Source organism: Danio aesculapii, chromosome 12, assembly GCF_903798145.1.
Source record: "Danio aesculapii chromosome 12, fDanAes4.1, whole genome shotgun sequence".
In the NCBI taxonomy this organism is placed as follows: Eukaryota; Metazoa; Chordata; class Actinopteri; order Cypriniformes; family Danionidae; genus Danio; species Danio aesculapii.
Genome location: NC_079446.1, coordinates 23,646,459 through 23,673,862, shown reverse-complemented (window position 1 = coordinate 23,673,862; position 27,404 = coordinate 23,646,459). Strand labels below are relative to the sequence as shown.

General features: G+C 33.6%; 2 protein-coding genes and 1 pseudogene across 2 annotated transcripts; all 3 read left to right on the top strand.

Moving 5' to 3' along the window:
• The first annotated feature begins 254 nt into the window (after positions 1 to 254).
• On the top strand, positions 255 to 11,898 carry LOC130238899 (syntaxin-4-like). The gene is made up of 11 exons (XM_056470016.1): positions 255 to 508; positions 1,627 to 1,734; positions 2,494 to 2,593; positions 3,936 to 4,010; positions 4,116 to 4,186; positions 4,293 to 4,401; positions 5,991 to 6,064; positions 8,303 to 8,440; positions 8,553 to 8,663; positions 10,825 to 10,901; positions 11,043 to 11,898. Coding segments are annotated over exons 1-11 (894 nt in total). The 5' UTR covers positions 255 to 478; the 3' UTR covers positions 11,044 to 11,898.
• A 1,287-nt stretch (positions 11,899 to 13,185) lies between these two features.
• Positions 13,186 to 18,181, top strand: LOC130238882 (calcium-binding and coiled-coil domain-containing protein 2-like). The gene is given in 11 exon segments (XM_056469998.1): positions 13,186 to 13,298; positions 13,692 to 13,893; positions 14,025 to 14,118; positions 16,579 to 16,736; positions 16,831 to 16,956; positions 17,558 to 17,599; positions 17,601 to 17,639; positions 17,725 to 17,840; positions 17,934 to 17,959; positions 17,962 to 18,002; positions 18,176 to 18,181. Coding segments are annotated over 10 exon segments (822 nt in total). The 5' UTR covers positions 13,186 to 13,298; positions 13,692 to 13,719.
• Positions 18,182 to 19,560: 1,379 nt separating this feature from the next.
• On the top strand, positions 19,561 to 26,067 carry LOC130238881 (tubby protein-like; annotated as a pseudogene).
• The last annotated feature ends 1,337 nt before the right edge of the window (positions 26,068 to 27,404 follow it).

Genomic DNA, 27,404 nt, shown 5'->3' with positions numbered 1-27,404 from the left:
GAATTTATATCTGAAAATTCTGACATTATAACTCGTAATTGTGACTTTAAATCTTAGAATTCTGAAATAAAAAGTCGGAATAACATAAAAAATGTTATTCTGTGGCGGAAACTGGCTTCCATTTATGTCCTCTGTCGCGTCGCTCAGTAGGCGGCAGTAAAAGCTTTGAGGGTTTGTCATACGTCTGCAAACTAATAGAGAAGAAGAAAACAGCAAACTCATATGCAACGACATTGCCCCACATTGATCTCTAAGCATAACCGGGGTTTATCCATATAATATACATTATCTCTCAGCGTCCATCAACATTCTGCTCTGAAAGTTATTTGTGGAAGTTGGCTGGCGTGAAATGTGACTTTGAATGGAAACTCCCTCTTATCTGTTGTGAGTTTTGCAAGTATAGGGTCAGCAAACAGATGAGCTACACCTCTTAAAAACGGGAACATTTCATCTGAACTGGCCATATAATACATCGAAAATGCGGGACCGGACCAAAGAACTGGGCAATGTGAGTAAATTCAGGGCAGTGCACTCAGGAAACCGGCTAACTGGCTAACGGGCTAAAGTTAAACCAGCGGATATACTGCTGTCACCACTGGCTCGACTGCGATTTATTAACACCTTCAAGGATTCTAACGGGTCACAATCTGCAGCTGCATGACTTATTTTCTTGTGTTGGAAAAAATATCTTAGTGTCCACGAACTGTAGGCTAACACCCTCCTACAGCACTAGCGCTCAGTGTTCTTGGGTAAATGGGGTGTAACTTTATTTAGCCCACATATAAATACAGCAGCCATGAATGGTTGCATTTCAGTTCAGCGTTGAATTGGTACTTGAAGTTATATTAGTATTACTACACTGTCATTCGCTCGGCAATAAAGGTTTATTATTACATCCGTTTATATTCTTCACTGAATTGTGTTATTGCGGGGTTTTTTTTTCTGTGGGACTAAATTTGCATTTCGACAAACAAATACCTTTAACGTCAAATGCCCCAAAGCGAATAACGAAGGGTTAATTTCACAACGTTTTTACATTAAATGTTGCACATACTGAATAAATGAATGTCCTGCATAGGATTTTTACTGTTTTCCTGAACAAGCTAGAACCTAAAATCTTAAGAAACTAAAATGTAAGTTAATTCACACATAATAAAACACAACATCTGTCTTTCTTGTCAACGTGTTTTTTTTTCTTAAAGCCAATTTTTCTGCAATCTTAAACTAATTAAATTTACATTTATTTTTCATGAAACATAATTTCCAGTAAATGTAAAATATATCTTGATTTAAGAATTTTTAGACATTTGGAAAACGACAACTACAGTGGAAGATGTATTTTTGCAATGTGATGAGAAGCGTAATTTTGGCTATTCATTATTGAATTTTTTTTTGTAAGTTGAGAAATAACAGATCTGATTACAGTTTTATTTTTAAACTTTGAGGTATTACTATAGATATTTAGAAATTGTATTAACCTTATTTACCTTTATATAAGCTGCAGAAACATTGTGTTGCCTTTGTCTGGTGGTATTATTTTAAAATAAGATTACATACAATATATTAATTTATTAATAACTATATTCTCAGCTATATTCAGTGTCTTATTGTATACTCTTTTACTAGACTGCTGATGTCTCAGATGAAGATGAAGAATCTGTAGCTCTGATAATACAGCCTGGATCCGGAACCTCAGCAAATGAAGAGAAAGAAAATGAAGCTTTCTTTAAAAAGGTCATTGTAGCACATTTGTTCTCATTTGAACTGCAGCTTTCAACACTTATATGCACATGTTTTATGGATCTGTATAAAGGTAGCATGTTGTTTCTGTAATCAATGATTTTTAATCTGAAGTGTGTTTTGTTGGTTCTTGGATAATATAATTTAGGAATCTGGCAATTCTGAACTATTATTTTCTACACTGCAGGTTTCTCAAAAATAAACTGATTACTACGGTGGCTGAGAGTGCTCAAACGCACTGCAAGTTCAGAATACTTGCAAATAGAAATACACCAACAAAAAAGCATTTTTAGCAATTATTAATGCAAAAAATGTACAAACAACAAGGAAACTTATGACCAGGACATTAAAATAAACATATAATGTACCTGTTAGATCTGAGACAGCAGCCCTGACAGGCTCTAAATAGGAGGTAGCCGGGTTTGTCACTTTTAGGGTTCCCCGACACATTTCTGACATGGTCTGTGCTATTTGCATGTGTTGTGAGAATTTGCTTGCCCATGTTGTCAAATTAATGAAGATATTTTAAGATATGTTTGTGTTTTCTATATGCATATCTTAGCTTGCTGTATGTTTGAGCTCTCTCCGCCACCATAGATTAGGAACATGCACATGCATACAGTAATAAAGGAATGCAGCTGCCAAACGTTACACACAAATTACATTTGGGTTACTTGAATTCCATAATATTTGTGCTTGGAAAGTTTCCTTTGAAACTTGTCATGAAAATATATTTTCTTTTTTTCTATGTAGGTTCAGGAGATTCGAGAGGGTCTTGAAACTCTTAAGAGAAAGGTTTCCGAATTGGAGAACAAGCAGAAAACAGTGTTAGGAGTTGCACTTCCAGAGGACAGTGAGTAATTTAGCTTTTACTTGGGTTTTTGATTAATCACTTGCATAATTTTGTGTACTGTGTGTATGTGTTGTTTATATGAATACAACCATGTGTGTGTTTAGCTTTATTTATATATATATATATATATATATATATATATATATATATATATATATATATATATATATATATATATATATAGGAGCAATATCACACGAGTAGCAGTGCAATATGGCTCTGTATCAGCACTGGTGGGAGGCGTGCGGTGCGACCCACCAGTGCTGATATACAGCCATATCACACTTCTACGAGTGTGATATTGCGTTTATACAACAGTTTGACGGCACAATCTTTTATATAAAAAAGAAAATCAAACACGGCGAGTCTAAAACCCTTTTGTATTAGAAACTACTTTCTTCCGCCATTCATTTACATCTGCAGCTGACATCAGAACAGCAGAAGCCATTACTAATTCACTAACGTCACTTTAGAGCTAGTATTTGAACGATTATCTATAGCGTAATGTGAAGCGGCGCTTCAGGTGTGTGACCCCCTTAAGGTGATGACAAAACTGCTGACTCACATTTTAAGATTATAAGGCTGAACGTGACATGAAATGCCATCCGTCTACAAGCATATCTCCCTACAGTATATTACAGTCTACAGTATTTCTCTGTTGCCATCGGTATTGTGACAGGTGCCATGTGTCTCAGCGTTTACCCGGAGACTTTAAGGAATATAAAAGGAGACAGAAACTTTCGCTCTTCATATTGACCTTTATGCGTTTGCTGTTGACTACATACATGCCAGTCAACAACAATGAGTTGGCAAAAAGAAAAGAAAAAGACACTCAAACATCCGTCGCAAAATAAAATGTTACGTTACATTATTGAAATAAAAAAAGTGATACATCTGTAGCGCGACCATCACACACTTCTCAGAGCTCGCCAGAACTGAACTGAAAAAATCAATAGGGGGCTAATAATTCTTCATATATAAAAAAATAAATAAAGATATATATATATATATATATATATATATATATATATATATATATATATATATATATATATATATATATATATATATATATATATATATATATATATATATATATATTTATAAATGTATATATGTTTAATAGTGATAAATATGTATGTTTAAAGTTATTCTTGTATGTGTGTGTGCATTTATATATACACAATATGTGTACATGACATGTTATACTTTTAAAACCTTTTATTTTGTCTAAGATTAGTCATGATTAATTAAAAAAAAACAATACTTTTATTTATAATTACGAAGAGAGTAAGTCAAAGAAAAGTACGTGATTGAGTATAATATTTCTCGTTGAACACAGGTATGAAAAAGGAGCTGCAGTCACTCAGAGAAGACATCAAAGGCATGGCCAGCCAGATCCAAAAGAAATTAAAAAGTGAGACTGACAAATAAACTTCTACAAATAAAGCTTTTTTTGATAATCAGACTTTTTCTGCTCAACCTAACAAATGTGAAAAATTCAACTGCATTTACATCACAGGTCTTGAACCCAAGAAATTGGAAGTTGAAGAAAAATATATCCCAGTGAATGTAAGAATGAGGAGAACTCAGGTTGGTTGGTTTTATATCTTCTATTTTAATATATATAAACTTAAACAGAGTTGTTTTGAATGAGAATAATCTGATCCTGAATGTCTTCTCAACATTTTTTTGAAAGCATGGTGTTTTGTCCCGTGAATTCCTGGAACTGATGGGTCGCTGTAATACAATTCAAGCCCAATACAGAGACCGCAATGTGGAGAGGATTAAAAGACAACTCAAAATCAGTATGTGCTTATTCTGCTGTGCTTTATTTCATTGATCTTATTAGCATTCTCACAAAGTCATCTTTTTAATGCACTGTAAGGGCCGGGACACACCAAGCCAACAGTCTGCTGTTGGGCTTCATCTGTCCGTCAGTCAGGCTAGTTGGTTTGGTGTGTTCTACGTGTCGCCTCTCGCCGGGTTAACATCGGCGTCAGACCCTCAGCTGAAGAGAGCGCTCTGACTGGTTATTCAGGAACGAATCAGAGCACGAGTGTGACGTAGATAAGTGTTGTAGCAGGTAAACAACTCGAGCCAAGAAGGATTACAAAGAGTCTGGATGGAATTTCACTACATTTCTTAAATATTTCCAATGATAATTCAATGATATGAATTATTAGATTATCAGACTCTTGCGCAGGTGCAAATCTCGGCTATCGTTTCAGTCAGCTTTCGTCTGTTTGGTGTGTTCACATACATCTTTTTGGGCCAGCAAGATCCAATGCAAAGTGACGACACAGTTGGGTTTCATTGCTGCTAAGCGGAGTCAGCTTGAAGTGTGATATTACACAGGCTCTGTAGTATGTATACATTGGTTTTGAAGACATTGTTGTTGTTTTTTCTATACAGTAAAGGGCAAAAGGGCTGATGTTGCATTGGCTTGAAATAAATTAAATTATTACTATTACAATAAGCTTTCTCAGCTATTGCTCTTGATGATGTAGAGAGAGAGAGATGCATTTCTTGCACAGGACTAATATTATAATATGATGTTTATAATATTAAATATAGTAAATATTAAATCTAAAATAATATTTTTCGATAATTTTAAATTCCATGACTGACAAACGATCAATTTAGTTGCTTTATTTAATTTTAAAATTGTTTCATGAGAGATTTATTTAAACGTGTTAAATAGTTACAACATCTATCAGGTTAAATCACAGGTAACATTCAAAATACTAGCAAGTAAATAGATGCTGAACATCTCTCTGATGTTCTATTAATTTATCTGTTTTATATTTCTTTCTATCTGTCTTTTTTTCTTTCTATCTTTTTTTCCCTGCATCTGTTAATTTTGTACATGTTTTCTATAGTTCTTTCTGTCTGTCGTTCTTTGTATTTTATCATTCTGCATGTCATTCTATAGTTATCATATCATTCTAGCTATCATTTCCCATTCTGTTTGTTTTTTGTCATCTTTCTTGCTTTTGTTCTATGGTTTTTTCTAGTGTTCTGTTTATTTTTTGTTCTAATCTTGTTCTAGTGTTGTCATTCTATTTTTTTTTTCTGTTCTGTTATTCATTGTTCTGGGTTTAATTTTATTTTCATTTTTCTATTTGTATTATTTTTCTATTATCCGGTGATTCTCATTCTATTGTTTGTCTGTTTTTTCATTCATTGTCTTTTTTTCTGTCTGTCACTTAAGCATGTCTTCTCTGAATCATTAAACATTCCATTCAACAAACATTCATGAAAAATAAAACAAAAGTTTCACTGTTTTCCAAACAAACTAAGCAGGACAACTGTTTGTAAAATCTATAAGAATTTCATGCTGTATAATATGAAGTATTTTTTATCACGCATTATTCACTCATGGTTTTCTCTGCAGCTGGTAACAGTGTGTCAGATGACGAGCTTGAAACGATGCTTGAAAGTGGACAAACAGATGTCTTCACACAAAATGTGAGTGATTTTTATTTTTATTTTTTATTTTTTTCTGTGTGTGTGTTTTTTCTTTAGTCTTTGGACAATTCCTAGTTATTAATTTCTTAGTTATAGGGGTCCTATTGTGCCTTTGACACTTTTTAAATATTCTTTACTGTGTAAAGTTTCTGTTTGAGCATGAAAGAAAATCTAAAATGAATTATTCTCTACCACCATAAGCACTTTTTAAAAAATTTGTAGTCTCTTTAGAACTTTGTAGTCTTGACCTGTCTTCTAGCAGTAGTAAACTTAAGACTACATTGACAAACTCAGAGCTTTCCCTATCTAATCTTTTTATGAATTTATTTTTATTTATCCACTCTGGGACCCGGTTTAAAAAAATAAAATAAAGTTTCACTCTTACAAAACTTTGGATGAAACTCAGTACAATGTAAAAAAAAATAATAATAAAAAAATTTATATATATATATATATATATATATATATATATATATATATATATATATATATATATATATATATATATATATATATAATTGCACTGTTTAACAACAGGGTTACATTTATTGTTTGAAAATGAAGAAAAAAGTTGTTTAATTGCACATAGATTCTTCAAGGACCCTGAAGATTACAGTTACATTTCTATGACAAAACACTTAATTACAGACTTGTAATCACAATAATTCAGGAACGTTTTGTTTTTTGACTGTTGTTTACTCTAACTCCGACTCGTTAGCAGTGCAGTGTTGATTGCTTGTTATCAAACCTGAGAGTGGATTGTCGAACAAATTTCCTATCTATAGATAAGATATGATTATCTAAGATAGAATAAATCGAGTTAAGATTTACTTCTGTAATACAATCTCAATAGTCCTAAACTAACATATCAAACTTTATGTAATATGTCCCAAGCAGGATTAAACTGACTTTCAAATGTGTGCATGTGTTTTTTCTCACCATAGTATTTAACGCACAAGATCTAAAAGCACTGCCTACTTCTTGAAATGGGGGCGGGGAGATGCATCTAATTTGCATTAAAGAAAAAAGCAGCATATTTTAACTTTCATCCTAAAAAGATGTACGCAGGGGTGCTCAACCCTGTTGCTGGAGATCTACCATCCTGCAGAGTTTACACCACTAACCCAACTAAGTAGAATCAAAAGGAGCACTTGGTAATTAAAGGTGTGTTTGATCAAGGTTGCAGCTGAAGTCTGCGGGAAGGTAGATCTCCAGGAACAGGGTTGGGCACCCCTGATGTACAACATTGCAATAAATGATATTGGAGATATTTTGAGCTGAAGCTTCAGAGATTTTTTTGAACGCCTGAGAGCATCATGTAAAAAAGCATAATGTGACTCCTTGAATAAAACGGTTCACTACTAAGTAGAGCTGCATAATTCAGGCTGACCTGAGTAACACTTTTTTTCGATTTGCTTTTTAAAATTGAGATTGCAATCCTCCAGTGTATGATACTAACACAATGACATGTAATACAATAGTTTATGACATTAATAATAATAGTTAAAGAATAAGCTCACATGGGTTTTTGAATCTACAATTCTTTAAGTGATCAATTGTGCAGCTCTACAATAGAGTGATATTTTTACTGCAGTCTTCTGATTTCTTAAAGTCACTTTTAAAGTCTTCTCTTTTGCTTTCTTTGGAAACGGATATTTCATTTTGGTAAGGTCCTCTTAAGAACAAATGTGTTGATGTTATTTGATGATGTTAAAACATGTTTTTGATGATGTTGATTAAGCTGTTTGTCCATTTAGTAAGTGATCAAATCATATATGATAAATAATGAGATTTCAGTGGCATCTTCTGTGCCCTGGCCCGTGTGCCCTGAAGTAGTGGGAAAATTCCATATAACAAGCCAAGAAAAGTGTACAGTTGGAACTAAAGATCCTGGACATCTTCATAACTATCTTCAGATATTTTTATTTATCTTTAGAATTGTATTTCAGATAAAACAAGTCTGCTTTGTCAACATCATTAAAAGCATTCCTAGAGTAAATGCACCTCATTCTCAGTACCTCCTCTCTAGATTTCCACTTCCCTTTTCAAATTTTGGTTACAGTGATTTTTGACCATCAGCACATATTTTCTTTTCTTTTCTAAAATCCTTCAACGCCCTTTGCCTGAAATGAAAGCATCAGCACCATGAAACATTTCACCATTGTGTCCTGTGTTCACCTCACAATTAATGTTTAGTGTCTTTATTCCTGCTATAAAAATGTAATCTTTTTTTCTCAGATTTTGAATGATGCAAAAGCGACCAGACAAGCTCTGAATGAGATCGAGTCACGACACGATGAGATCATCAAACTGGAGAGAAGCATCAAAGAGCTACATGACATGTTTCAGTACCTTGCAATGGAGGTGGAAGCACAGGTGAGATGATCTGCTATATTTAGCAGATCATTTATGTCCAGTAAATTCAAAAACAAAGGACCTATTAAATCCAACTATTTCCAATTTGTTTCTTTCCAATTTTTTTTTTCAGGGTGAGATGGTGGACCGAATTGAGTCGAACATTAAAATGTCCCATGACTATGTGGAAAAGGCGGTTGCAGACACAGACGCTGCTGTAAAAACATCAAAAAAAGTGCGGAAGGTGAGTCAGTGAAACAAACGGCATTTCCTGTCCAACGTGTAATTGCAACTTTATCATCTTTTTTTTTTCTTGTGTTTTTTGTTGTTGTTGCAGGTCTAATATGTATATATTTATATATACACAACATATTGTATATTTATATACAACAATGCTGACTTTTTGAAATTCTGAATTCTCAGTTGCAGGATATGATCTAATTTTCTTTTATCCCAAATGAGCAAAAATGTGTTTTTCTCATTTCTAAGCTTATCGTCAAGACAAATTGAGCTTTATTGACATTCTGTTACATGTCACGACATGCAGTAAAGCTACATGTGGTGTCTCACAGGTGTTACGCACCTTCTAGGAGAGGTGCACAACATCAGTCTAAGCCGAGACAAAGAAAATATGAAATCACAAATTTATTGGGAGTTCAGGAGCTGACAAGTCTAGAATACTAAAACCAATTTTCTTTATTTTAAACATCTACTTTAACTATTTAAACGAAAGAAAATACAGTTCATTACCCTAACTACCTAACAGATCTAAAGGTTTTCTCAAATAAACTGGCATCAGACTCCTTACTAGAGTAATATTATTTACAGTGTTTACAAACTATTTACAAGGACTAGCAACCACATTTAAGGGACATTACAAGAATTAGTTTCGAGGGGTCAAATAAGCCAGTAGAAAGAAAGTAACGAACATGAAGCAAACAAGACAAAGCAAACAATAGCCACAAATCTCTCAAAGCACATACTTATACACCAAATCAGACAATTAATTGCATAATCGCATTAATCATCAGCCTATTGTTCATAAGTATGATGATGTATACATTGCAGTGGCTGCACAATATATAATTTTGGCATTGATATCGAAGTGTGCGCGTCTTCAATAGTCACATCGCAAAGATATGCAATGTTGAGTCTAAATTATAATTGAGCAGGAACTACAAAACTGTATATATTCATTGTATTTATATGGAATTTATATGATTTATGCAAAAAAAAACTTACTTAGAATTTTTGTCTTGTTTCTAGTCCAAATATCTACATTGTAAAGTAAAAACAAGATTAGTTCACTTACCTGACTGGCAGATAATTTAGCTTGTTTTAAGGATAAAATATCCTAATTTTGACAAATTTTCCGAATGGTAAAAAAAAAAAAAAAAAAAAAAAAAAAATATATATATATATATATATATATATATATATATATATATATATATATATATATATATATATATATATATATATATATTATTTTTTTTTTTTTACCTGCACTTAGAATTTTTTGGTATTAGATTAGAAGCAAAACAAAGTAAGAAATCATTGTTTGCATTGTGGTTATTCAATGTCTGTACCTGAATATACTGTCAGACTCCCCAGAAAACTGACAAATAGTGCTATTCAAACTATCTTGTGAAACTGTATTCATTTCTCTATATCAGATCTAATATCAGATTTTTCCAATATGGTGCAACCCTACGTTGCAGACAGTTTTCATAGGGTGGGAGGAGGGGAGGTGAGATGTTCCTTGTTGCAGTAGTTATGGGTTGTGAATGAGGTTTCAGAGAGGATTGGAGGTGAGGTTTCTTACAATATGGGGGAAAAACCCTTTAGCAGACATGATGCATGATGGCTGGAGCTGAAAAAGAGGATCGATGATCTTTGCGGCTGTTCACTATTAGAGCAGTACAGACTTAAAGTTTGACTGTATAAAATGAACACCAAACTCCACAATTCTGTTGACAAGTTTAACCAGTTTTATTCTAAAACGGTTTAAGTTTGATGATTTTCTCACACACTTTAAATTCACGTTGAGATTTTGTTGTAATATTAATTAATTACTGTTACTTTAAGTTGTGACAGAATGATTGTTATATTATTTTGTCATATAATTTTATGTTATAGAAAATAGTCTGGAAAAAAAGCATAACTATTTAAGATATTTTAAATGACTTTATTTCATCAATAGAAATAATACAAAAAGATTGTTAGATGAAAGTGTGGTCCTTGGTGGTTCATTTAAAAAGTCAAAATGCCTACTGAGCTATTAAGAGTCAGAAAATATGGATTCATGCAGAACTAATTAATACTCGTGCCTCATGATGATACATTGAGGTCTTCTAAAATAAAACGAAGAGTCTTTACAATATTCTGTCTTGTCTTGTTCACAGAAAAAGATCTATATTGCGATATGCCTTGCTGTTTTACTTCTGATAATAGCCATTTGCCTGGCTGTCAGTTTCTCTTGGTGAGTCTAATCAAATGAATTGAAGATTTATATATTACTATACTATAACTTTATGCTAGTAATTGAGGTGAACTGTGATATAGTTGTATTGTTTTTTTATAATTACTCTATTTTAACAATGTTTTTTTTTTTCTTTAATAGATTTTTCTACCCACCAAGCACTGGGTTTTGTCCTCTAAAATGTTCTCCTGAAGTCCCTTTGCCTTAAAACATGCCCATGTGTTCACATGACCTTTATTGGTGACCCAACTTTTATGGTAGCAACATTTTCTGGAGTTTTTAAGTGTTAATCTGTTGTTTTAGGCTGCTTTGTCCTACAAAGGACATGATTTTCATGAAAATGTTAGCTGCACTGCTTGGACATTTTAAAAAGATGCATGGTAAAAACAGTTTGTATTACATCATTACTGTATAGACTGGATTTAAAACATGGTGGACTTTATTTGGCAGACGTCAACACTAAAACATGATCTCATATGGGTAGTTTAAGTAAAAAAGAAAATGCTAATGAGATTCCTAATATATAAACCTTCATTTGGAGACAAGCTCAAGAACTCTGAGTGATGGCCTATTCGTATTTGCCCTAATATGTTTATAAGATGTCTTTTGTGTTCTGTGTTTGTGATTCATGCCATTTCACACTTGAAAGCCACTAAAAATAGCAAAAATAGGTCATCTGTGTATATATAATAAACTAATTTTATACTCTGCTTTGAATTTCAGTAACAACCTTTCAGAATACTGCTTCTCATCATGACATTGCATTCATTTGTATATTTTACCTCGTTTTGTGCTCTGTCCCAGTTAAGACGTGCATTTTTAAGAAATGCTTATGTACAGTTATTTGTTCAGTGCCTCAACCTTGGTGCCTTTTCTTGACCAACAGTTAAAGTCACCAAGAGTGCAGTTTATCTGCTTTCACTGAGGACTAACTGCCACATTTTAGTCATTCTGGTGTAAAATTGTCATTTTTTTAAAATAAAGTACATATTATATATTTGATTGTTTTGTAGTATCTTTCCCTCCTTCATTTATTAGCAAGTGTTATGTGTGTATGCTTTGTAAAGCAAGTCAATCTGTATGATGCAGTTGGTTCGTTTGATGCAATTATTAAATAGATGCAATTTGATTTATAAAAAAAAATAAAAGTTTGTAGACATTTGTAAATAATTGCGCCAAACAAACCACTTATCTGCACTTATCCTGTTCCAGCACATCCCAAGGGTGATCTATCAGTCCTTGCAGAATTTTCAACCTAGGCAGATTTTGTGATGGCTTTTTTTTTAAAACGTTTGGCATTATTTCTTTCAGTTCTTTGTGTATTTTCCTGAGAAAATACACAATTCTTGTAAATTCTTTTTTTTGGATCTCAAGAAGCCTTGAACTCTCAACCTTAAGACTGGTGACTGAAGGCCATTTGAGTGTATAGTGAAGTCACTGTGTGTGTGTGTATGTGTGTGTGTATGTGTGTATATATATATATATATATATATATATATATATATATATATCTATATATATATATATATATATATATATATATATATATATATAGTTCTCCCAAAAATGAAAATTGTCATGGTTTACTCATTTTCTTTTGAACACAGGAAGATATATTCAAAGAGTGTTGGGGGAAAAACAGTCATTGCCTTCTATAGGGGGCATTTGTGGCCTAATGGTTAGAGTTGGACTTGTAATTGAAAGGTTGCAAGTTTGATTCCCAGGCCCAGCAGGAATTGATGATGGGGGAGTGAATGAACCGCAGTCTCGTCATTTTTGATACCCACCCGAGGTGCCCCTGAACAAGACTCCGATCCCTAAATTGCTCCCAGGCGCTGGGTGTATGCTCACTATGTGTGCTCTCACTTCTCATTCATGTGTGTGCACTGGGATTGGTCTAAAGCAGAGGACCAAATCTAGAGAATGGGTACTTGACAATACTCTTTTTATAGTATTTATAGTTCCAATGGATGTCATTATTTTTCTTTTTTTCTTTCTTTTTTTTTTAAATTGCAAAAACCGGATTCTTTATGATCATTTGAAGAACTGTAAGCAAAAAGAAATAATTCGTAAGATTTTTTTATTGCTAAAAATGTTTATATTCACTCTTATTCATAGCGATATAACAGTTATTCATATAAATTCCTTTACATTCGGATTTTAACAACACAATATCAATGTTTTAACCTAAGAATTAAGAAATAATATTTCTGAGAGCTATTCTCAGTCTATAATTCACACCCTGTATGACATAATAAACGGGAATCCCCATCAGTCTCTCTCGTGTGCTCAGAACTACATCTCCCAGTTGGTTCTGTTTACTCTACAGTTTCATTTATAGAAACAGTCGTGTTTCTGACAGCCTGTCGAACAGCACTGCGGCTGAAGGAGGTTCAGGTAACTATTTAGTTCTGGCAGTTGTTTATTGTAAACGTTTATAAATCGCCTAATAACACGAATAACGTTAGTAGGCTAAACATGTCAAATAGTGCGTTTGCCCACAGTTTAAAGTTCCATTTTTTAAGATTACAAGCTGGATCTAGAATGTTTTGTCTTTAAATTATAACCTAACTTTCTTTGATTAATTTAGGCTAACGTTACGCGCCGAGGTAACAAAATCAAACCTAACCAAACTTGTCAGTCGATGTTATTTGTCTTTTATTTTTGTGTTAGTTACGTAAAGCGTAAAAAACGTAGTCACGTAAAAATTGAAAGTGAAAGAATAACTTGAACAAAGACAAACAAACCGGACATTATATCTTTTGACTAAAACTTTTGACCCATTAAAAGGTGACGGTTCCCCACCATAAACCCCGCCATGAGCGACAGAACGGAGGAAGAGTCGATCGTTATAATGGAGACATCGTCATTCGCTCAGGTAGTTTTTAACGACGTTCCTCCGTCATACCCGCCGAACACTGCCGTGACCTGCCGGTTCACACTCACTGGAGACCTGCAGCCCAACCCCAGGGACTGGATCGGTATCTACAAAGTGAGTAATCAACAACAGACACTCATTTTAATCGATTACTGATAATACATCATATTTTGTGATGCTTTATTTGTTGTGCATGGCCATATTGCTTTTCAATGATGTTTAATTTAGTCTTTGAAATCATCCAGGTTGGTTGGAATTCAGCACAACAATATTATAACTATGTTTGGGTGGAAGCCCCTCACCTGGACCAAGCTGAACCTGAACAAGTGATTTTCAAAGGTAGGAAATACCTCTCTCCCTCCCTCTCCCTCTCAATCTCCTTTTCAGTGTTTCGCTCTATGACACAAACTGTGGTAGACTGCATAAATGTCAGAGGTCTGAAAAACCTTCTTATAAATTTTTCACATTTTTTTATCTGCTGAACATAGAAGATATTTTGAATATATTTTATTTTTGTAAGATATTTTTGAAGAAAGCTGAAAGTCTGTAACTATTGAGTTCCATAGTAAAAAGAAATGCTACGTAGGCGAAGTCAGTGGTTACAAGTTTCCAACATTGTTCAAAATATCTTCCTTTGTGTTTAACTGAAGAAGGAAAATCATGAAGGTTTGAAACAAATAAAGGGTGAGTAAATAATGGCAGAATTTTGGGGTGAACTATAATTCTCTTTAACTTTTATTTAATTGTCCAAAGTAGAAAGAAAAGATTTAAAACATTTCCTCTGGCCAAAATAAATTTTATTCTGGTAAACTATTTTTTATCCTGGCAATACACTCCAAAAGAATGGGACAGAGGCATGTTTAAAACAGTGTGTCCCATGAAACCTCAATTTAATTAGTGTTTAATTCTTTTGGAATTGAGGATGGAGGCAAAAGTTAGCCCAATCTATCATGATTGTCTGTTTCTACTTTTAATGAAAGGGCCATATACATTTTATACATAGGTTTTGCAGTCCAGATCTATCTCCTATCTATAATATCTTGATTTCACTTTATTCTAAATGCCCCAACTCTTTTAGAAATGGGATTGTAAATAATATCTCCAGTCACTCTAGAAGTCAACATTTGCTTTAGGTAAAAGGGGGACATGATAGATGTGTTCCTGGTGCATCAGTGCTGTGAATGTGACGTCATGCTGCTATTTTAGTAAAGGTAGAACACCACATCTATGTTACTCAGAGCTCTTATATCAGGGGACCTTGTGATGTGTCAAGTGTCTCAAGAATTTGGTTTGCTGCCATGCACTTTCTTGGCAAGTAATAATGTGTAAAGCAACAGTGCGCAGATTACTTGATCATGGCAGAGTAGTTTTTCCATATCAAAATATCTTAATATTTATTTAATATTTCTCCAGCTCTGAAGTGATTTGATAGACCTTTAACTGTATGCTTAGACTCTTATTAATAGGATAAATAATAAAAGGGTATATTTAATTCAGAATTTTATCTAGAATAAATAATGCATCATTGTATTATTCAGATCAGATGGATAAAAATCTTGTTGTAAAAATGTAATTGTATCATATCTGCATTTTATTTGCAAATAAAATTTGTTGTGATGTAATAAATGAGATGCATATTTGTTAGTCATATGTTAACGAAACAATATGTTAAAGAAAATAGAGTGAATGAAACAGTACTACTACAATAATATATAATAGGTTGGAATAAAGAATAGTTCTAATAAAATATTTAATGAAATGGATTATATACAGTATTTGTCAATACATTCAATGTGTTTTATATTTATAAATGTATTACTGAGTATTGTCAAGTCAAGTTTTTATTGCCATTCCGTTACATGTGTGGACATACAGAGGAGCGAAATGTCGTGTCTTGCAGGACAATGGTGCTTCATAAATACAAAACACAACACTGGACTATACAAACTTATGCAAAACTAAAATTGTGTTTCACAGCTTGCCATATTTTAACTAAGTTGAAATCTTTGACTAAATTCATATTATTGATTTCACACTAAACAGATTTATGTTGAATTGAAATAAATACAATAAATACATTTTAAGAAATTAATTATATGATAAAATAGCAATAGTTACCAATAAAATCTACAAATTCAGAGAGAAAAAAAACTCTAATTTCATGAAGTTTAAATTCAATTGATGAAGTCATCACACCATTATAACTACAATATTAAAAATGTATATTAATTTTAAGATTGGCTGAAGAAGCTTTAAAAGCGTTATTAGACTCTTAGCTATTTAAAAGTTTTACTTCAATGATAAGTGAGTGTTGATGGAAGCAGAAGTAATGAAATGATAAAAAGGTGGAAGGATCAATGAAACATTTACAACCTATACAGAAAGTATCAAACAAAACAAATCTCAAATATTATAAAAATACACAAACAATGATTGATTATAAAGAAAAAAGTTTGAAACTTCTGATATAATATGTTAATGAAGGGGCCTTCACAGTGTTGGGGGACTGTGACTCAGATGTAATGTAATGTGTATTTATATAGCGCATTTATACACCCACAGCGCTTCACAATCATGAAGGGGGTGGGGGGATTGGGGGTGTTGTGTTTCTCCACACCACCACTAGTGTGGAGCATCCACTTGGATGATGCGCCAGTGTGCTTACTATACCAGCTATTGGTGGAGTGGAGCGACAGTGAGAGAGCCAATTCGATGGATGGGGATGATTGGGTAAAATAAGATAGAGGTAAGGTAAGATAGATAAGGTTAGCCTTTAATGAACAATTTTTGCATCCTCAGAGAGCTACCTGCCCAAGGAAGATGGGGAGTTTTACCAGTTCTGCTATGTAGACAGCAGTGGGCATGTCAAAGGAGCCAGCACTCCATTCTGCTTTCAAAACCCAGAAGCAAGCCTGGACTGCAGTCTGGAGAAGGACCTGCTGGTCATAACAACACAGGTACGACATAGTTAATCTAAAATGTTATAGATTACCAATAGTAACCTTACAAAAAAAATTAAACAGATGCTTTATTGACTGTCCTTGTGAGTAGGAGCAGGCAGAGATAATGGAGAAAGAGAAAGAAGACTTTCTGAAGGAGATCGAGTCCTTGAAAGAAACAAATACAATCCTGAGAAATGAGTTGGATGAAAGACTGCATGAGTTGAGCCGACTCAGGGTTAGTATATATATATATATATGTATATGTATATGTATATGTGTATATATGTATTTATGTGTGTGTGTGTGTGTGTGTGTGTGAATTGTATGTATTATTTTTTTATTATTATTAATTCTTGTTATTTGTGGATAATAAAGGTGTGAAATGATTTTTTTGTAATGACCTGCATGTCAGGTTTGTTATGCAGTGTCATTGTTAAAAGTATTTGTGCCTTGTATCCATTTTTTTGTCAGAATGTTCTAATAATTGCAGTAATTGTAGTAATCAAGTTGTGTTAATTCAGTATTTTTCATATATTATAGTATGCATAAGTATTTTAGATTTTTTTTTTTTACATTTTACGCTTTCATTAAAAAAAATACGTTTTTATAATTAAGTTGAATTTGATTTTATATTTTTAATATTTGTTTTCTTTTTTGTGTAATATTTCTCATTTTTATTTTTGTTTAATTTTAGTTCTTTTAATATTTTTGTTTTAATAGATTAAGGTAATACTGGTTTTACTGCATTGTTCTGGACTGGCGTCATTGCGAAACACCTCTATATATGTTTAGTAGTGCATAAAGTGATTATACCTGTGTCTTACACTAAACTGCAGAGTGCCATGGAGGATTTGAGATCAAAGGATAAACCGGAAACACCCACTGCCAGATGAACAGAGTTATAATACCATCGAAGAGGTAAAGAAAGATTCCAAAGATTGTGAATAATTTAAACTGTCTAATTGAAATATGTATGATTTCTATCTAACTAATTCATTCACAGTCACTGACTCCTCTTCAAGAAAAGTATGAGAAAGCTGTTCAAAAGATCTTTGTGCTGAAGAAAGAGAGAACTGAGTTACAGCAACAGCTTGAAATCCAGGACACTGAAAACCTTCAGTAAAATCTACCTTTTTTATGGAATTTCTTGTGCCAATAGATGTTTTATTTGCAAACATTTGATATAAATGATCATCTGTCATTTGTCTCCAGACTGAGTACCTTGTTGAAAGAAATGGAACAAATTACAGCAAAGTACAGGACCAGGCCAAGCTGTTACAGGTTTGCAGATGCACAGTATTTTCATTTTTACAGGCGCAAAAACAAGCAGAACAAATAATGTAATTTGAACTGTCAAATATAAATATATTTGTAAATTTGAAAGAAATAACATTAAAATAGTAATAATGAACACTCACCTGCTTATCTTAAAATGTCCATATTCAAGGCCACAGCATTGAAACTACAAAGTTATGTACAGTACATGATGTTTGCAACTCTTCACATTCTTCTAAAACTTTTTCATGATTTCTCCCCATGTTCGTGTGGGTTTCCTCCGGGTGCTCCGCTTTCCCCCACAGTCCAAAGACATGCAATTTAGGTGAATTGGGTAAGCTAAATTGTCCGTAGTGTATGTCTGCAAATAAGTGTGTATGGCTGTTTCCCGTTGATGGATTGCAGCTGGAAGGGCATCCACTGTGTAAAACATATGCTGGATAAGTTGGCGGTTCATTCTGCTGTGGCGACCCTGATTTATAAAGGGAACTAAGCCGAAAAGAAATGAATGAGCATATCATGATCATCTAAACAAAATCAACAAGAAGAGAAAAAAAGCCTTTGGATTCTGTATAGAACTACATTATTTTGACTAACTCATCAGACTTGAAAAATCCCACAGACTTTTATTGAGGATGTCAGAAATTCTTATTTCATATAAATCCACCCATTTTAGGACCTTCATAGGTTTATCTATTAGTAGCAAAATCTATCAACGCTAACATTTTAAAACACATTACATCCAAATGTAGGATAATAAACATTAGCTAGCAATTATATATATATATATATATATATATATATATATATATATATATATATATATATATATATATATGTGTGGCTAGCAACATTTTAAATCATTATTAAACATGCTTGTATCAGTTGATTACATCCAACTGATTAAGTTATGTTAGCCAAATGCCAGCATCTTGCAAAACATGCTAGAAATATTAACATAATGTTAATTCATGCTCACAAATTGTTAAACATGTAAAATTCATGATAGCAACACGTCAGTGTATGTTTAAAATGTGTTAAGATTTGTTAAAAACATTCTAGCCAAAGTTAAAACAGGCCATTAAGCCATTAATAATGTTAATCCAAGACAATGATACAAAGAATAAAAGCTAATGTTCATCCAACCAGTTGTTTTTGCAACATAAATGCTGTGGTGAATAAAACCTAAGCACAGGTCCTAATCACATTTTTGAAAACATGTTGGGAACCAGAGCATCCGGAGTGTTTTTATCAAAAATGGCAGTCTATTTCAGTTATTTTTCAAAAATGCTATTTCACCATAAACATGTTAATCATAATTGCAATGTGCTAAAAATGATAAATGAAAAAGAATATTTTGCTGCGTCCCAATTCACATACTTGTACTACGTCCTAAATGTATGTACTTTTGTGAATGAAAAGTATATACTTTTGAGTCTGTAACAGAAGAGTATGCAAGGTTTAGGACATACTAACTTGGGAACATACTACGTTAACAGATCATTGCTGCCACAGAGACAAACGGGGAGAAACAGTGCCTTTCATTCGATAGCTTGATTTGAGCATGTATTCTGAACGGTGAGCTTAGGACAATACAAAATAGCAGATCAATAGTGAATTATTTATTAATGCTAAAATGTGATAATTATATTTTTCCAGCTAAAGAAATGGAGGATGCAGAGTACGACAGCAGAAGCTGGACAATCAGGTAAGATTTTTAAAAATGAGTATATTTTGATAGACATTTCTCAAATAATACATTTGTTTGAAAGTTATATAAATAAAATGCATTTGATATATTTTATATTAGGTACTTCATGTTTAAAGCATAGAATCAATGCACAATTAATGTTGTGGAGAAATTATCTATACTGATGCCATTATACTGTGATTGTAATGCATAACTGGATGTGTAACAGCTCATATCGTGTCAACTCATAGCGTTCACTTTTAATCAAGAAACAACAAAGACGAAGGGCAGATGCCCGGATGGTTACAGCGAATCCTGACATCCGTTCCAAGACACGCAAACAGAAAGCTGAGTGTGACGATACTGCTTTATTGATAAGCCAATCTCAAAGCAACACTTCCCTCAATGGTTTGTACACACTTACATTATATAAACCAGAACCTCATTGCTAACATATTAACATCAATCTGTCAATCAATCTACATTCAACAAAATTATAAACGCAACACTTTTGTTATTGCTCCCATTTTTCATGAGCTCAAAGATTTTTCTTTGTACACAAGGCCTATTTCTCTCAAATATGTTCACACATTTGTCTAATCTGTGATACTGAGCGCTTTCTTCTTTGTCGAGTCAATCGATCAACCCCACAGGTATGACAAGATTATGATCGATATATTCAATCCATGTCAACAGATTTGTTGAACATTCCTGCAATCAGTAGGATCTCTCCCTCAAAAATTGTGACATCTGTGGTATTGTGCTGTGTAGAACTGCACAATTTAGAGTGGCCTTTTATTGTGGCCAACCTAAGGCACACCTGTGCAATAATCATGCTGTGTAATCAGCATCTGGATATGCCACACATGTCAGGAAGTGATGAGAAGTTTGGATCTTTTCCACAAACTGGATCTTGGACAGTTCATCTCAATGAACCGGTTAAAAAAAAACTACAATGTAATCACGTCATCCATGATGACGTAATCAATCCTCCCATGTTAGGACTCAACATATCTAAAAATATGTAGTCAGCAATAATAATTTCAGTCAGTTAAAACATCACCATGATCTGAAAAGTTTCTTACAATTAAGTTTTGCAGCCTAAATGGAGCTTGACTGACTTACTATTTTAATTCCATTATGATTTTATGTTATGAACTAAACTTATGTTTCGCCAGATCCTCTTAGTCTTCGGTTTCTGTTTTTCTGTTTTTACAACAGCTTAGTTAGTCGTCCAAGTTCAGTTGAGACTGTGCTATGAGACTGTGTCAGTCACAACAGGCTGTGATGCACTGTTTGTGTTTGGTTCACCACCTGCTGAATCACGCATATGCAGTATTACCAGTTCAACTGTTCTCACATCTGATCTCAGCGTACTGTTCTAGTAACTGAACAACTCAGGAAATTGGTCTATTTGGTGAACTGGTTCATTTAGAAGATCCAGTTAAAGACAATTAGTTTGCAGTTGGCCAGCACTTTAGTGAGGTGGTGGATAAGCACTCACTGACACAGATTTAGAACATATTTGAGACAAATAGGCCTTTTGTGTGCATAGAAATTGTCTATGTGTCTGTGTCTTCATCTGTGTCTGTCTTTTTTTTATCAGACACACAACCTGAGCATATTTATGAAAACACAGTGGAAGAGATTTGTTTGGGAGAACTGAGTGTTTCATCCAGGACAGAAGAGCATCAGAGGAAATCGCTCAGCCTGTCCCGTTATCGTTAAGAAAATCGATCTAGAGATCAGCCCACAGCACAGCACTACAAGCACTTTAGACAGACGGCCAGGTAGATGGAAAGAAAACAAGAAGAAGGGTGTGAAAAAGGGACAAACTAAACGTAAGTGGGTTTTTTTCTGTTTTCAATCTCACCTGTTGTGTCTGCCTTAGTTTGATGAGTCTATTTTGTTGAATTTCAGTACTTGAACCAAAAGCTGCGCTGGAGGTGGAGGAAAATGAAAAGAAAGAGAAGAAATCTGTGAAGAAGAAGGAAAAGACAAATGGAACTAAAGAGAGAGCAAAGACAGGGGAACAGTCCTGTAAGTTTACCGGAGATGTGTGTCTATTGTTAAGCTTGACACAAGTTAAAGGCCATTTCCTGCAGCGCAGCTATTCATAAATAGGAAATAATTGGACATTGGCATTGTTAACATTCCGATTTGTGTATTTTTCCTCCTAGCAGTTCAGACTGATTCAGTTGTGGATTTCTCCATTAATGAAGAGAAAAAACCTGAATCAGAAAGTGAGGATGAAGGAAAAGACTGGTCAAAGAGCCCCGTTCCTCCTACACCAAAAAAAAACAAATGAAGCCAAGTAAATAAATAAAAAAAGAATTTGTCAACAATAGTGCCTGATTGGTAAAATGCTGCTTCTGTCATTGTAGTGAGATGTCATCTCAGTGACAGTGAAGAAGACATCGAGGAGAAGGACAAGAAGAAGGAAGCTAAAAAAACACCAAAGAAGTCTAAAAAAGCTGCAAAAAATGATAACAGTCTTGCCTCTTTGAACTCCAACTATAAGGAGCACTCTTCTGACAGCGATTCTTTGGACATGGGAAAAGTGAGTGTAAATTCTAAAACTTAGTTTATAATTATTTTGTTATTATATTGTTTTATACACATGCACATTATTGGCTATGGTCATTTGTAAATGTAATGTGGCTTATTTCATTTGTCATCCACTTCCAGTGTCTTCCACTTCAAGTCAATTCTAGCTTTAAAAAAACATTTATTTTGCTGCTTGTCTTAATTGTAAGCGTAACATTCACATGTTTGTGTATGTAAAATACTACATGATAGTGTAAATAATATTCATCATTTTGAAGTGGAAGCATGCATTTTCTTTTTTTAGTACAAGCATAAAAAAAGAGTGATTAAATTGTATTTTTAAATCGGTTGGGGATCACCTCCACTCACAGATTCTTTAAATACCTTCAATAAGGTGTGGTGCCCTTTTAAGATTACTTGCTGGCTAACATTTCTATACTTATATTGAAAATTTTTATTCATGCCTTTTTAATTTATTGATTATTTTATTTTATTTTATTTTATTTTATTTTATTTTATTTTATTTATTTTATTTTATTTTATTTTATTTTCCTCCTTTGGGAACTTTTGTTGAGTTTGCTGAGTGAGGGAAGTGTTTACTGGGGCAGTGTTAGTATTTAGTATTTAACTTAAGTATAAAATCTATATTGTAATTTGCTGAATTGATGTTCCATGCAGAAAATATATTAAAGAAATTTTAATTAGTATAAATAACACGTCTGGCTATATGCACAACTGTTTTTAAGCCACTGATAAACTTCCGGTGAAAGGTTAATGTGACTTTTTTCAATTTCTTGAGCTTCCTTTAATAGCTTCAATGTTGTAATTGAATTAAAAAATAATTAATTAAATAGACTTAAGCATTAATTTAGTTGTTCAAGCGTAAAATGAGATGAAACACAGTTTAAATGGAAGTGCCACCAGGAGCAGCGCGAGCGCAAATACTCCATTGAAAATACTGTGGTAAACTTTATATCGTAAAGTTTATATTGTATCTCAGTCAGACAGTGAAGGTCACTATTCTAAAAAAATACATATCTAAACTTGGTTTAACAGGTCACCGAAGCGATTGAGTTGGCTTATTGAACATGAAAAGTCTGTGTGCATACCCCATTAAAGTACATTTATTAATATGTATATAAACAATTATGTTAATAAATGTTGATTGATTATTTATTCATATTCTAAATATTCATATATGTCTTGTTTTGTCCAGTCGTCTCCGATGTCTTTGGAGGATCTGGAACAGTTTGCCATGCGTCCTGCTCCAAGGACGTGACCATTCAGTGCAGGATCACCAGAGACAGGAGAGGAGTGGAGAAAGGGATCTACCCCACTTATTACCTCCACATGGAAAAGGAGGATGGGAAACGGGTTAGCAGAAGTGTTAATAGTGAAGTATTTGAAAAGCAATTTTCCTTATCTCTTAACACAGTATTACTCTCTTGTCCATTGTTTGGAATGGGCAGGTCTTTCTGATGGCTGGCAGGAAAAGAAAGAAGTGCAAAACGTCCAATTATTTGATATCAGTCGATCCTACAGATTTATCCAGGGATACTGACAGCTACATTGGCAAATTAAGGTTTGTGCCATAGCAGTGACACCTCACAAATCTTTATGTTTGTGATAAAAATCCTTAAAATGTGGTTTGTCTCCTCAGGTCAAATGTCTTGGGGACCAAGTTCACTGTGTTTGATAATGGTGAGAATCCTGAAAGAAAACCATTTATTAAAGAAACGGATACACTGCGACAAGAGCTGGCGGCAATATGTTATGTAAGATGCTCGTTGTGTGCGTTAGATAAAGTCTACGGTAGTTTTCAATTGGATTAAATTGTATTTGGATTGGATATTGTATTTAGTTGTACTTTGTATTTGTATTAACCATACAGTAATTATATATGGTTGTTTGATTGTAAAATTCTTACTTTTTCTTTAACATCACACAGGAAAAAAATGTTCTGGGTTTCAAAGGTCCCCGCAAAATGACAGTAGTCATTCCTGGTATGCACGAGAATGATGAGAGAGTCATTATTCAACCAAAAAATGTAAGTTGTTCATATGTTACTAATGGTTTGATGATCATTAATATAATATTTTATTTGGATAATCATGGAAAGATTTAATTTCAAATGTTTTAAAAATATCTTATTGTTTGCAAGGCTGCATTTAATTGGTCAAAATGCTATGCAATGCCACAGAACTATTGTGAAATATTATTAAAGTTTCATAAACAGTTGAAGAATTATCAGCCCCCTTTGATTTTTTTTCTTCTTTTTAAAATATTCCCTAATGATGTTTAACAGAGCAAGGACATTTTCACAGTATGTGTGATAATATTTTTTCTTCTGGAGAAAGTCTTTTTTGTTTTATTTCGGCTAGAAGAAAAGCAGTTTTACGTTTTTTTAAACCCCATTTTAAGGTCAAAATTATTAGCCCCTTTAAGCCAATTTTTCTACAGAACAAACCATCGTTATACAATATCTTGCCTAATTACCCTAACCTGCCTAGTTAACCTAATTAACCCAGTTAAGCCTTTAAATGTCACTTTAAGCTATATAGAGGTGAAAATATCTAGTAAAATATTATTTACTGTCATCAAGGCAAAGATAAAATAAATCAGTATTAGAAATGATTATTAAAACTATTATGTTTAGAAATGTGTTGAAAAAAAATCTTCTCACCGGTAAACGAAATTAGGGAAAAAAATAAACAGGGGGCTAATAATTCTGACTTCAACAGTATATATATATATAATATATTTATTTATAAATGTTCTTTGATTAAAAGAGTGGTCAAAGAACAGCAATTATTCGTTTTTTTTATTCACAACATCATAATTAAATCAATAATTGATTATATTTAATGTCACTTTTGATTAATTTAATGAATCTTTGCCAAAAAAATTTATATTTTAAAGTATACATTTTATTCTAAATATCCCTACACTTTAAAGAGTAGTGTATAAGTATGATATTCTGAAATTTTCAGTCCCTCCAAAATATTGCAGGTTCATTTGTTATTAATATCACTATTTATTATATTAATAAAATTTATTATAATATTAATGAATTGGCGTCACGGTGGCGCAGTGGGTAACACGATCGCCTCACAGCAAAAAGGTCGTTGGTTTGAGCCCCGGCTGGGTCAGTTGGCATTTCTGTGTGGAGTTTGCTTGATTTTGTGATGCCTTTTCTCAACACGTTTGATATTATTTGCTTCAATTTTTGTCCGTTTGATGTGAAAATACAGACAAACCTTGTAAAATGTCAAAAATGATCTCAAGAACCATTGGACTCGCAAAATCATGGAGGGACTGAATATTTATAAATTTAGAAATATCAAATACATTATTTCTCTTATGAGTTTGATTCACTACTGATTCATTTGTATGTACAGCATACTGTATTAATAATGAACATCTACTTTGCATGTTCCAGGAGCTGGAGTCTCTGCTCACCCGATACGAGAACGGTAACAAAGAGAATCTTGTCACTCTAGTCAATAAATCACCCAGCTGGAATGAGCAAACTCAGTCGTATGTGCTCAATTTCCATGGCCGAGTTACTCAGGCATCTGTTAAAAACTTTCAGATTGTCCATCCAGATAATGGTATGTGTTTTTAGTCGCAAATCACATAACATACAACAATATTACAGTTCCCAGTTGTGATTTATTTTGTGGATCAATATCTCTCCCCAGTGGACTACATCGTGATGCAGTTTGGCCGGGTTGCAGACGATTGTGTTTCCATGGACTACAGCTTTCCCATGTGTGCTCTACAGGCATTGCTATCACACTATCCTCGTTTGATGGCAAACTAGCATGTGAATAAGTTTGTTCATGTGTATAATCTGTTCTAATGAAAAAGGGAAACTGCAGTATTTTATGTTAAACAGTCAGGAATGAAAGACGTTTAGGTTTGTATTATTATTCGCAAATGATGGCAGTAGAGTATCAATGTGCTTCTCTTATTTTGTTCGTATATATTCTGTGGTTAATTTGCTGATTTGAACTATGACTGTTTTATAAACAAATATATTATGCCATATTATTTTTCTTTGTTTGTTTACATGAGAAAAAAATTACTTTTCTTGTTAATTAAAAAGTTATATAAAGCAAACATGGAATATTATCCTTCATAAGGTTACATTCTTAAAGGGGATAGTTCATCCAAAAATGAGAATTCTGTAATCACTGTGTGTGTTTCTGTTTACATGCACAAAATAAGCGCAGAGCTATCAAAAATCTGATTGTTTGGTTGGTCTGTGGTCTGTGTTTACATGCTAATCAGTAAACTAGCTATGCAACATTTCTTCCAAGATGTTGTTCAACATGGTACTTTGAAAGACCTTTCATTTTAAGGCTCTGGGGAAACGAAAAGCTTTTTTATGTCATCACTGTGAAACTTCAGTTTTGGTTCTTCCGATCAAATGTATTTTTAGGATTATTTTCCAGCTTTCATTTTTCTTTATTTCTTTTCACAATAACTGGTCTGATATCCTTTATAACTCGCAATTCTGACTTCAAATCTCAGGGGCTTTTACTGCCCCTACTGAGTGATGCACCTGTGTATATGTAAGCCAGTTTACGCCTCTGGGTACATTTTTTTTTAAATAGTTATTGCATCTTAGAATTGTAATAATAATTCCTTACATTTATTTAGCACTTTTCTGGACACTCAAAGCGCTTAACGCATTTTTTTTGGGTGAGGAAATCTCCTCATCCACCACCATGCGCCAGACCGCACACCAGCTGATTAGTGGAGTGGAGACCAATGATGCCATGATGGACAGAGGTCAGTGCGCAAATTTGGCCAGGATGCCAAGGTAAACCCCTACTCTTTTTCAAAGGACATCCTGGGATTTTTAACGACCACAGAGAGCATCTCATCCGAAAGACAGCGCTCACTGACAGTATAGAGTCCCCATTAATTTACTGGGGCGTTAGGAGCCACACAGACCGCAGGTTGAGCACCCCCTGCTGGTCCCACTAACATCACCTCCGGCAATAGCCTACAGCAGGGGTCACCAATCTCGGTCCTGGAGGGCCGGTGTCCCTGCAGGGTTTAGCTCCAACTTGCCTCAAAACACCTGGCTGGATGTTTCAAGGTATACCAAGTAAGACCTTGATTAGCTCATTCAGGTGTGTTTGATTAGGGTTGGAGCTAAA